Source organism: Balaenoptera musculus, chromosome 1 (assembly GCF_009873245.2).
Source record: "Balaenoptera musculus isolate JJ_BM4_2016_0621 chromosome 1, mBalMus1.pri.v3, whole genome shotgun sequence".
Classification (NCBI taxonomy): Eukaryota; Metazoa; Chordata; class Mammalia; order Artiodactyla; family Balaenopteridae; genus Balaenoptera; species Balaenoptera musculus.
The window spans coordinates 99,975,208-99,988,730 of NC_045785.1; the positions used below are offsets into that span (position 1 = coordinate 99,975,208).

General features: G+C 36.0%; 1 protein-coding gene across 2 annotated transcripts in view; it reads left to right on the forward strand.

Annotated features, from left to right (window-relative positions):
• Nucleotides 1-13,523, forward strand: part of MAGI3 (membrane associated guanylate kinase, WW and PDZ domain containing 3) — a 249,282-nt gene that overhangs the window by 151,721 nt on the left and 84,038 nt on the right. For both annotated transcript variants that reach the window (XM_036826556.1, XM_036826563.1), the window contains exon 2: nucleotides 1,286-1,402. In XM_036826556.1, the coding sequence (XP_036682451.1) occupies nucleotides 1,286-1,402 (117 nt within the window). The remainder of the gene's footprint in view (nucleotides 1-1,285; nucleotides 1,403-13,523) is intronic.

The following is a 13,523-nucleotide window of genomic DNA, read 5'->3' on the forward strand; positions in this document are numbered from 1 at the left end:
ATCTGAAATCTTGTCTAATGAAAAGTGTTTGGATTGCTTTGATGTTTATTTTAAGCTCAACCCTTATTATAAATTCACTGCGATCAGATTTCTGCAGTCCTCTATTTTTCTGCTTAATATTTCTTTGAGACCCCTAATATCCCTCTTTTTAATCTCCCATTTTCCCCACAAATAAGAAAAAAAAAACCTTTCACTCCTATTTATTCACATTGTATCTAGGAGTCAAGCAAGTGGACAGAAAATGCCTGTTCAATCTAGTGATAGGCAGAAGGTTCTGAGTAGGACCCATTTGGCCTGTTAGAGATGAGAAAGATGGCCAGTGTGGGTGGAACATAGTTTGAGAGGGTGAAGGGTGAGTGAGTTTGGGTCAGAGATGGCCAGAGCTGAAACACGTAGAGCTTTCTAAGCCCTGTTTAGAAGTTTGAATTATATTCCAAGAGCAGCAAGAAGTCATTTGTGGCTCTAAACAGAGTAATAATTATCTGATTTATGTTTAAAAATCTCATTCTGGCTTCTTTGTGAATGGTGAGAGCAGGAAGGAGCCAAGAATGGATGCAGGGAAACCGATTAGAAGGCTGTTACAGAATTCCAGGTGAGAAATGATGGTGGCTTAGCTTAGATGGTGACAGTGGAAATGGAGGGAAGTGGGCAGTTATGGGATATGTTTTGGAGGTAGAACTGACAAAAGTTGCTAATAAATTGCGTTGAGGGATAGAAGTAAAGAAGAGAAATTCAGAATGACTTCTAGGTTTGGGGTTTGTTCTATTGGATTGGTGGTGGTAATTTTCTAAGACAGGAAAAGCTAGAGGAGAGGAAAATAATGGGAGAGGATAGAATTAAGAGTTCTGTTCTGGTCATCTGAAATTTGAGGTGCTTATTTGGCTTCCAAATATATCTGCAATATATAGAGAGTTTGATGAGTTTGGAGCCTGGTGGAGATAGGTCAGGGATAGAGATGTGATAAGAATTTGGCACTTACCAGGGTATAGATCGTATTTAAAGTCATGGGACTGAATGAAATTACCTTGGATATTTGTCATGTTCTGTGACTTATACGTCCTCCCTCTCCTTCCATGTAAAATTATGCCTACATTGTGTATTAAAGTTGTGTATTTTAATTATAGTACCTATAATAGTTTGATACAGTTATCTCGTTTTGGATAAAATATTCTGATTTCTTTTTTCTATTTATGGCTAAATGTTTTAAGGGTATTCATTAACTAGCATTGATATTTAACTGGAGATCTAACAGTTATGTGTTTTGTCTTGTGTGGTTTTTTTGTAGGCAAAGTCATTAATAAAGATTTGCGACATTACCTGAGTCTTCAGTTTCAGAAAGGATCAGTTGACCACAAACTGCAGCAAGTGATTAGAGATAATCTCTATTTGAGAACTATTCCATGTAAGTATGAGATGGAATAAAAGAAATGCAGCCAAAATATCTTTATTTAACTAATCAAATGTCTAGAAATAATTCAGTAGAGTATCTCATATGAAACTGTGGAGACTAAGTTGGGGCATTGGAATGAAACAAAAATTGGATAAAGAGAAAAATTTTCAGAGGACTTTCAAGTGTTTTGTTTTAAAAATAGAAAAACTAGAAGATTCTATGTTTTGACTTTTTAAAAAGTCATTAGACTTTAAAATTTTAAGAATATAAATGTACATGTTGCTAACTAGATGTTTTTCCTATAAATCAATTTCTAAAGCCTATGCAGTAAGAAGACTATTTTGCTCTCAATGCCTGTACACTGAGAACAAATATTTTTTATTAATTATTAGGATACTACTAATTTTAAAATCTGCCTCTTCCCCAAAGGAAAAAAGGAGGAAGCATGCAGTGCCACCTTTGTGGTAGTCCATTTTGAATTTTTACCTAGATGTTGGTGTATCTCTTCTAGTCTTAATAGTTTTCATAGGACCTGATTGTTGTTGTAATGATAGTTTTGGCTTTTTATTGTTTTTTTTAACACATAACAAATCATGTATGCTTGGTTTAACTAGTGTAGGTCTGGGGAAGAATAAAAGCAGTAAACAATAATAGGGAATAAAAGGGCATTCTGGTTTGTTTTACTTTTCAGTATATTTGTAATTCCTTGTGGATACTAGCTTTTATAAGGCCTCTGGAATTCTTGATTTCTTTTTCTTGTTATTTAATCGCACACAATGTCCAGTTCATCACCAAACCTTCCTAATTATGCTTCTTAAATACCTATCTCTCTGCACTACCATAGACCCTCACTCTTTCTTACTTGGACTTTAAAAAACAACCACAACAACAACAAATAGCATTATGTAGTTGCAAAGAGCTAAGTAAAACTGACTTCAAAATCTTGATTCTGGCGTTTTATTAGTTGATTTACTTGGGCAGGTTACTTAATCTTCCTAAGCTTCAGAATCTCCATGCATAAAATGGGAATCATAAGGCTCACCTGATATCATTATTAGAATTAAAGTGAGAACATAAATGTAAACCACTTGGTCTAGAGTAGGTACTCAAGCAGTGTGTGGCCCCTTGTCCCATTCTAACTGTATCCCCTGACCCCAGTGTCACCTCAGTCTAGTCCATCTTTTTTTTTTTTTAATTAATTAATTAATTAATTTATGGCTGTGTTGGGTCTTCGTTTCTGTGCGAGGGCTTTCTCTAGTTGCGGCGAGCGGGGGCCACTCTTCATCGCGGTGCGCGGGCCTCTCACCGTCGTGGCCTCTCTTGTTGCGGAGCACAGGCTCCAGACGCGCAGGCTCAGTAATTGCGGCTCACGGCCCAGTTGCTCCGCAGCATGTGGGATCCTCCCAGACCAGGGCTCGAACACTTGTCTGCTGCACCGGCAGGCAGATTCTCAACCACTGCGCCACCAGGGAAGCCCTAGTCCATCTTTAAAGTGCACGTCTGATTCTTGTCCATTTGTAGTTTATCCTTCAAAAAGTCCTGTTGACTACAAGTCTAGACTCCTTAACATGGTATAAAATATTTTGTTTTAAAATCTGACTACTTATCTATGATTTCCTCCCATAAATCTACCTTGTCAAATTTCAGAATTGCAATTCCTACCTTCTTTTCTTTGCATTTGCCTGATAAATCTTTGTCCACCTTTTTATTCTTTTATCTTTCTGAATCTCTTTGTTTTACGAATAGTGTTGAACTTTGTAGCCAGTGTGAAACTATATTTATTGATTTGATCGATATCTTTAGTCTCAGTTTTGTCATGTTTTTCTAATTTGTAGTCAATGTGAAACTTTATATTTATTGATGTGATTGATATCTTTAGTCCCAGTTTTGTCATGTTTTTCTATTTTACCCATATACAAGTATTTTATATAAAAAGGCTTTCACTATGTAGTCTATTTTATTTGAGTTCTCTTTTTAGGAAGATTTGTATCTTTATTCTACTGGTTATCTCTGTACCTTTATATAATACTCTTTGTTTCTCATCCCTTTTGTTTTTGTTCCTACTGTGAGTAATATTAAAATTATCTAGTCATTTCTTCTTCCTCCTTACCTCTCCCTCTCCCATCATCTGACTTGAAGTAATATCTTTTTATTCTCAATGAATATAAGGTAATCAGCAAGCTCATTCTGCTTTGCATATGCTTTCCTCATTCTGACCGTTTTTTGATGCTTGATCTGTATCTATATTGGCAATGCAAGCAACCATTATGTACTGTACTCTCCCCTTTATAATCATCATTTATTCTCCATTCTTTGGGTAGATACATATTTAGTCAAGCTACCAACCCTTATGTTGTTGTTTCTTCAATAATTCTGGTTGTCTAAAGCTTGTTGTCTACTAGATTTCCATGAAAGGTTCACAGGATCATTATAGCAGTTTCTCTGTGGCCTTTATACTTTAAAGTTTGTTTGGATGGATATGAAATTTTTGGCTCGTAATTTCTTTCCCAGACTATCTTAATTATCTAATTGTTTTCTGGCATGAAGCATTGCTCTTAAAAAAATCTGAAAACAATCTGATTTTTATCCCTTTATAAGGAACTTGGTATTTTGCCTGCATGGGGTGTCTCAGGGTAACATTTTTAGTTTCATAACTCTAGAGCTCCCTCCTTCCTTGTTAAAGCAAGGTAATAAAAATATGTACTTATACTTTTTGCTGCCCTCTGCCACTTTTACTTGTTCTTCTTTTTAACTTACTTCTACTGTCCTAGTTTTGCAGTTTCTCCCCAGTGTGAGGTTTTGCCTTAGAAAGGAGCTCTACAATTTATTTGTTTTAATTCATAGGTTCCAAACAGCTACAGCTGTTTCAGATCCTAACAGGAACTCCTAACCTAAAATTGAACTGCCCAAAACACATCCAAGAATCTAGAAGCCCTGATGCATCAGTAGCAGTTAACAAACTGAATGGCCACATCTGGTCTCTAAATGTAATTCTTTACTAAAAGATGCCAGATTGGGACTTCCCTGGTGGTCCAGTGGTTAAGAATCTGCCAGCCAATGCAGGGGACATGGGTTCAAGCCCTGGTCTGGGAAGATCCCACATGCCGCGGAGCAGCTGAGCCCATGTGCCACAACTACTGAGCCTGCGCTCTAGAGCCTGCAAGCCACAACTACCGAAGCCCACGTGCCTAGAGCCCGTGCTCTGCAACAAGACAAGCCACCACAATGAGAAGCCTGCACAACACAACGAAGAGTAGCCCCCACTCGCCACAACTGGAGAAAACCCATGCACAGCAACAAAGACCCAATGCAGCCAAAAATAAATAAATAAATAATAAAAATAAATTAATTATAAAAAAAGAAATTAAAAAAAAAAGATACCAGATCTTCCTGGAGAAAATTCTGATTCCCCATCTGGGGCAAGGAAAGTACAAGGTGAGCTTGGAATATCCAATTGTATCAGAAAGTATGCTTAAAAAATTTGGGGGACATATCAGAAGAACATAAAGAAAAAAAAGCCACCTAGATGGGGTGCCCACTGACAAAATCTGAGACAATTTAAACAACAAAATTAATAAGAGAGAAGGAGAGACTTCTACTGTTGTCAGACATTGCACTATAGATAAAACACAACTGTGATCCCTAAGAGAAGAGGAAAGGAGACTGCACACAAAGGAGTCCTGTAATTTCCTCAGCTTTCTTCCTGGAGGCACTTTCGAGGCTACAGCACAGTAAGGAAGAACCCAGGCAGAGTTTAGCAGACTCTGAGTTGCGGGGACAGAAATATGAGTTCAAGAAGTCTGAGGTGTTTGGAATTTGCAAGACAGGGTGTCAGAGAGGAAAGAACTATGAAGAAAAGGAGTTCAGGCAAACTGCACAGGTGCCTCCTTGGGTGTATTGCTGAATACTAAGCTGAGAATGTGTAGGATGAGACTTCACATAGCAGGGCAAAGAACTCTCTGTGAGCTGTAAGATTAACAATACCAGAGCTTACACAGGGCCAAGAGAAATTTGAGTTCTAACCAGACTGAGTGGAGAGACCCCGTAAGGGTCATGGCTTACTAGTAGGATTAAAATGACCATAGGTTAAGCTCCTTGAGGCCCATTTTAACAAAGTTAAATTTAAAAAGTCCCAAAAGGATCAAGTGAATATGCATGTAACTTAACTGTTAGTAAAAATAAAGGAAAGGAGGGAGGGGGGGAAAAGGGAATAATCCACACTCTTTAAAGGAAGTCAACAAAATCTAGACACTGAATAACATAATATTCACAATGTCCAGTGTCTAATAAAAAAGTACTAGGCATACAAAAAAACAAGGAAATGTGACCCATAATCAAAAGAAAAGTGAACTGATTAAAGAAAAGAATAATAATTAAAAAAAAACAGAAAAGACACAGATAATGACCATACCAAGAATTTTAAAGTTATCATAAATATGCTCAAGGATTTAAAGGACAATATGAGCAGAATAAAGAGAAAACAAAATGTATACTTTTAAAAAGAACTAAGTGGAACTTCAAAAATTCACTGGATGGGCTTAACAGCAGATTAGGAACTGCAAAAGAAAAGATCAGTGAACTTGAAGACTTAGCAATATAAACTAATCAAACAAACATAGAGAGGAAAAAGAGTACAGTGAACTTCTTAAAAGCAACCAAATAGTGAGACAAGACGGAGAGATTTCTACCTTTGCAATGAAGGACTAACTGGTACTGGATTTACCGTCTTATCATAAACAACCAGAAATTGGGCAAGCTATCTATAACAGCTGTTTTCAGACATTGGATTATAAGCAGAACAGGACTGTGATCTGCTCATATTGACCTATGGCACACTATCAAGCCAAAGTGGGGGAAGCAGAAAAAATATTTGAAGAAATAGTGGCTGAAATATTTGCAAATTCAATGAAAACTATAAACCCATAGATCAAAGAATCTCAACAAACCCCAAGCAGAAGAAACATTTAAAAAAAAAGAAAGATCAACGTACATAATAATCTAATTGCTGAAAACCAGTGATAAAGAGAAAATGTGAAAGGCAGACAGAAAAAGAGGTACATGCAGGGGAATATAGAATGACTGCAGACTTATCAACAGAAACAGTACAAACTGGAAGTCAGTCAAATGTCATCTTTAAGATGCTGGAAAGAAAAAATGCCAACCTGTATAAAGTAAAAATATCCTTAAAAATAAAGAGAAATAAAGAAATTTTTGAGACAAAAAAGGATGAGGGAGTTTTTCACTAGCAGACTTGTACTATAAGAAATAGTAAAGGAAATTCTTCAGATGGAATGGAAATGATACCAGAATGAGAACTAAAAGGAAAATAGAAAAAACTTCATAATTATAGTTCAAGATTTCAATACCCACTTTAGAAAAAGTAAGCAAAAAATCAACAAGGTTATAACACAAATAACACTTTCAACCAACTTGACCTAATTGTTATTTGTTAGAGTATACTACCCAATAACACAAGGATATACATTCTTTTCTAGTGCACGTGGAACATTTACAAATATAGACCATATTCTGGACCATAAAACAAGACTCAGTAAATTTAAGAGGATTTAAATCGTACAAAATATGTTCTCTGATCATAATGGAATTAAATTAGAAATCATTTATAGAAACATATCTGGAAAATCTCCAAATATTTGGAAATTAAATAGCACACTTCTAACTAACTTGTGAGTTAAAGAATAAGCCACAAGGAAAATTACAAAATATCACACATATCAATACAACATATCAACTTGCGGGATGTTGCTAGAGCAGTATTTAGAGGAAAATTTATAATATTAAATACTTATATTAGAAAATAATAAAGATCTCAATCAATGATCTAAATTTGTACCTTAAGAAGAGCAAAGTAAACCCAAATTAAGTAGCAGGAAGGAAATAATAAAGATAAGAGCAGAAATCAAGAAAATAGAAAACAGAGAAATGATAGAGAAAAATCCGTGAAATCCAAAGCTGCTTCTTTCAGATTAATAAAAGTGATAAACAACAATGTTGAGAATGGGAAAGATGGCATCACTGAAAATCCTACAGATGTTAAGTGGATAATAAGGAATATGCTAAACAACTTTATGCCAATAAACTCAACAACTCAGATGAAATGGATAAATTCCTTGGAAGACAAAAACTCTCAATGCTCACTCAAGAAAAAATAGATGAACTGAACAGCACTCTATCTATTAAAGAAATTAAATTTGTAGTTTGTAACTTTCCCAAAGAGAAAGCTTCAGGCCCAGATGGTACTGGTGAATTGTTCCAAATATTTAAAGAAGAAATAATGCCAATTCTACATAACCTCTTCTGAAAATTAGAACAGTTCCCAGCCTCACTCTGTGATCTGAGCATTATCCTTATTCAAAAGTGAGATAAAAACTAGATCAAAATTTTTCATGAACACAGGCTCAAAATCTTTTAAATATTTTAGCAAATCAATATATAGCAATATTAGAAGAAGGATAACGCATTATGACCAAGTGGGATTTGTCCGAGGAATGCAAGGTTGGTATAACATTTGAAGATTAATATAGTAACAGACTAGAAAAGCCATATGATCTTCTCAATAGGTGCTGAAAAAACATTTGACAAAAATCCAACACTAGTTCATGATAGAATCTCTCAGAACACTAGTCTGCCTGTTTATTACTCACTGCCTCTTGGCTTCAAATCTGCTCTTTTTGCCTGCTTATGATACTGTCACATTTTTCGCTTACCACCTGACACAATGTTAAGCTTCATCAGTAGAGTGTGCAGGAAGGATACTAGAAAGAAGAGGCTTCTTTTCCTGGTTCCAGTGTGTCTTTTTCTTTTTGCTTCTGCCTGCAAAATGATACTTAGTAAGTTTTAGCGGCACTCTACCAGTCATCTACCCAGTGGCAAGTTCAGTAGTGCACCTGGGCAGGGGTGGGGAGGGGGATGGGGGAGGGGTGGGGGTGGGGGGAGTCCCAGCAGCAAGTTCAGGAACACCCTCATAGGTGGCTTCATGAGTTCCACCAATGCACCAGCTGAATTCCTGCCAGTTTCCTGATGAGTTCTGTGGGGACCCCAGCAGGCTCCCCCGATTTCAGCAATATCTCTTGTAAGTGGTTTTCCAGTGGGTTTCTAGCAAGCCTAGCCAGTGTCCCAGCTGGTTTTCTAGTAAGTCCAAAACACCCCCCTACATCATCCCTACCACTCAAGGCAGCTTGTTGGTGAATTTTATTGGTACTCCAGCAGACAGTTCCCTGCCCACCAGCCTCAGCCTACTGATTGTGAACCAGCTCTGTCCCAAGGCAACCCAGTAAACTTCTCTACCATCTAGTGGGCTGCTACACACCTTCTCCAGCAAGATCTGAATCCCAGACTTTGAGAGCATCTCTTTGAGGATGGTACTCTTTAGAGTTCTCTTTTATTCCCTCTTAGTTAATTCTTTATAAATAGTTGATAATTCTTTACATTAAGCTGTCCTTGTTCAAGTTACCATATAGTTTCTTGCTCCTATTTGGACCCTGGCTGATACAGAATTGGTACTGGTAATAGTTCCAGGAGACAGACCTTCCAAGAAGGGATTTTAGGATTGGTTTTGGTTGTGTACTTGGGCTTGAGCCCAGAGCCAGATTCCTTCCAGTGGGAAGTACGTTGCTGGTAATTCGTGACAAGTGGCATCACAATTTAATCATAGTATAACCTATGGCTGATTGTGATGAAGTACCCGCTGAGCCAAGTACCTTGGGACCCAAATGACTGCTACACTTGACCATTATAGCAGTAATAAAGGCTATAAACACTGAGGTGTGGGATGGATTCTCCTGAGTGCACCAAACACTTAAAGAGAGAAAATGACAATATAAAATCAAATGGTTTATTATTATTAGAAACTAATATAACAAGATTTTAATAACACTTTTAAATGATCTCAACCCGATACAGCCATTTGCTAACAGAAAACCTTAAAAGAAGGGAACATGAACACAAAATAAATGCCAAATAAAAATCATCTAAAAATTTGAAAGGTAATACCACACATACTTAATATTTGAATTTTTCAGTCCTGAAATGAAAATTTAAAGCACACAAAGTATCAATTGCATTATCTGATGGTCTTGATTTTTTTTGGTAACAAATATTCAGACATAGAAAAAAATATATTTCATCTTGCATTGACATTCACAAAATTGTTTAGTATGTCCAAAAGCATCTTCAAATTGGGTGTTAGCCATTGGTCATTCATATAAGCTTGTTTCCTTTTTTTTTTTTTTTTTGTTCACGACCCACTATTTTTTTTTTTTTTTTATCATCTTTATTGGAGTATAAGTACTTTACAACAGTGTGTTAGTTTCTGCTGTATAACAAAGTGAATCAGCTATACATATACATATATCCCCATAACTCCTCCCTCTTGCTTCTCCTTCCCACCCTCCCTATCCCACCTCTCTAGGTGGACACAAAGCACCGAGCTGATCTCCCTGTGCTATGCGGCTGCTTCCCACTAGCTATCTATTTTACATATGGTAGTGTATATATGTCCATGCCACTCTCTCACTTTGTCCCAGCTTACCCTTCTTCCTCCCCGTGCCCTTGTGTCCATTCTCTACATCTGCATCTTTATTCCTGTCCTGCCCCTTGGTTCCTCAGAACCATTTTTTTTTTTTTTAGATTCCATATATATGTGTTAGCATGAGGTATTTGTTTTTCTCTTTCTGACTTACTTCACTCTGTATGACAGTCTCTAGGTCCATCCACCTCACTACAAATAACCCAATTTTGTTTCCTTTTATGGGTGAGTAATATTCCATTGTATATATGTGCCACATCTTCTTTATCCATTCATCTGTCGATGGACATTTAGGTTGCTTCCATGTCCTGGCTATTGTAAATAGAGCTGCAATGAACATTGTGGTACATGACTCTTTGAGTTACGGTTTTCTCAGGGTATATGCCCGGTAGTGGGATTGCTGGGTCGTATGGTAGTTCTATTTTTAGTTTTTTAAGGAACCTCCATACTGTTCTCCATAGTGGCTGTATCAATTTACATTCCCACCAACAGTGTAAGAGGGTTCTCTTTTCTCCACACCCTCTCCAGAATTTATTGTTTGTAGACTTTTTGATGCTCTTCATTCTGACCCGTGTGAGGTGATACCTCATTGTAGTTTTGATTTGCATTTCTCTAATGATTAGTGATGTTGATCATCCTTTCATGTGTTTGTTGGCAATCTGTATATCTTCTTTGGAGAAATGTCTATTTAGGTCTTCTGCCCATTTTTGGATCGGGTTGTTTGTTTTTTTTGATATTGAGCTGCATGAGCTGCTTGTATATTTTGGAGATTAATCCTTTGTCAGCTGCTTCATTTGCAAATATTATCTCCCATTCTGAGGGTTGTCTTTTCATCTTGTTTATGGTTTCCTTTGCTGTGCAAAAGATTTTAAGTTTCATTAGGTCCATTTGTTTATTTTTGTTTTTATTTCTATTTCTCTAGGGTTGTTTTCTTTTTTAATGATGAAAATATTTTGTTTTCTTGCCCTGATTTTGTTTTTGCCATTGAAATCTATATTGCTTTTACTTCAGATTTTAGACCAGTTTCTGATTTCAGGTTGAAGTGTTCTGCAACAACATTCACTTCTTGCATTTCTTCTCTTAAAGTATTTACAAAGCACCGAAACTCACAGCTAATATCAAATGGTGGAAAATGCCAGAAAACTTTGTTGGATAGTGTTCAGGTAACATTCAGATCTCCCAACCAATGTTAAAAATGTTACACAGAATCGTATAGCGAAACTGCCAATTTAAGGTCTTATCTAGCCTTCAAAACTTGTAATATTTTTGGAACATCACTCACAGGATTTATGTAAAGTATAAATATATATAAACTTATTAACATTATATTTGCAAGAACAACCCACCGTTAGCAGCAGAGCCCTGACCACACACTTGCTGCATGGGAACAGCTGCAGGTAAGACTGACTGAGTAGCTTGTGATTGCTGCTCTACTCTAGGCTTCTGCCCTAGTCCCTGAAAATGTCAGCTTTAACATTTGATTCTACTTTTCAGTGTTTCCTGCTCTTACTTTCAGTTGAAACCAGTAACATCTCTATCTCAAATTATTACACTTTAATTCTCACAGCAGAACTATAATACCTTTTGTTCCCTCATTTTCCCCATCAACTGATTTTTCTTGGGATTTAGAAAAAGCAGATTTGCCAAGAAGCTCCAGAAAGGAATTCCTACATGGAAACTATAATGTAAATCAACTATAGCTCTCATGTATTGTTGGTGGGAATGCAAAGTAGTGCATCTACTTTGGGACTTTTTCTTATAAAGTTAAACATACACTTATCATATGACCCAGCAATTCTACTCCTAGGTATTAACCCAACATAAATTTAAATATAAATCTACCCAAAGACTTGTAAATGTACAGCAGCTTTATTTATAGTACTGTCTAAAATCTGGAAACAACCCAAATGTCCACCAATGGTGAATGCATAATCAAATTTTGGTATATCTATACAGTGGAATACACCTCAGTGATAAAAAGATATTTAACAACAAACTGGATGAATCTCAAAAGTGTCATACAGAATGAAAGAAGCCAGACACAAACTGCTACTGAAATCAAATTAATGTATGATTTCATTTATATGAGATTCTATTAAAGGCAAAACTATAGTGACGACAGATCAGTGGCTGCCACAGGGTGGGAGACTGCAAAAGGACACAAGGAGACTTTTGGGGGCAATGGTTCCCAAAATTCATAGAATTGTACCATTAGAATTAGTGACTTTTATTATAGATAAATTATATCATGATAAAGTGGCCAAATAAACTCCCCCAATTATATTCTTTTATATTATCAACAATTAGAAAATGAAAATTTACAAAAAGATATCATGTATAGCATAAAAATATTTGAAATACCTAGAAATTAATCTAAATAAGTATAAAGTGTAAAGATCTCTATAAGGTCAAATTAAGGGACATTAAGGAAGATCTAAATATATTGAGAGACATTTCTTGTTCATGGATTAAAGACTCAATATGGTGGAGATATCAGGTCTCCGCAAATTGATTAATAGATTCCATAAAAATTCCAGCATTTTTAGCCTGATTCCAGAATTTATATAGAAAGACTATGAATAGAAAAAACAAGGTAAGTGGAATTGCTCTGCTATATCTCAAGATTTATTGTGGCAGTATAATAATTACAACACTGTGATAAAGGTGCAGGAATGGTCAGTAGATAAATGGGATGTAATAGAAAGCCCAGTGATAGACACCCAGTCTTATATGGGTGTTTCTATATAAGATTCCCATGACAGAAGTGCCATGGCTGATCAGGGAGGAAAATAATTGACTTTTCAATAAATCTTGTTGAACAACATTTGGAAAGAAAAGGAAATTGGACTACTACCTCCCATCAAGTCCAAAAAAAAAATGTTTTAGTACATTAAAGTACTAGATGTGAAAGGCAAGGCTGTAATGCTTTTCAAAAAGAATATGGAGAATATCTCCATGGCCTTGGAAAGGATTTCTTCAACAAGACACAAAAACCATTAGCTATAAAGGAAAGGACTGATAAATTTGACTACATTAAAATGAAAAACTTCTGTCATCAAAGGACCATTTATAAAAAAAAAAAAAAGGGAAAAGAAATCACAGAGTGGGAGAAGATACTGTCTGTTCCGCAACATTTGTTTCAATACTGCAGGTAAGTTCATATGTGATTGGTAAGTAGGTAGTTGAATGATGTCAACTGAACTGAGGTAATATTGGTTCTTATTTCATTTGCCCCAGCTAATGTTTTATATCATCAAGTAAACACAGAATATACAAACATAGCTGAATGTTGTTTCTACTATGTATGATGCCTGTTCACCTCAATTTGGCCTCTTTTCTCAATTTGAACTTGTGCTTTATCTTAAAATTTTTGATTGCACCTTTTGCCTTATCTTCGTTATTCAGTAGCCTCAACCCTCCATGTACCCCTTTCTGTCAAGCCACCTTTTCCTTTCATTTCTTTTTGTTCTTATTGTTTTTAAAGACAAAATATTTTATTTACTCTAGTATTTTTTTATTAGGAATATAAAATATCTTTTAAACTGTACTAATATTTTTCATTGGGATTGTTATTGATTTTACCAA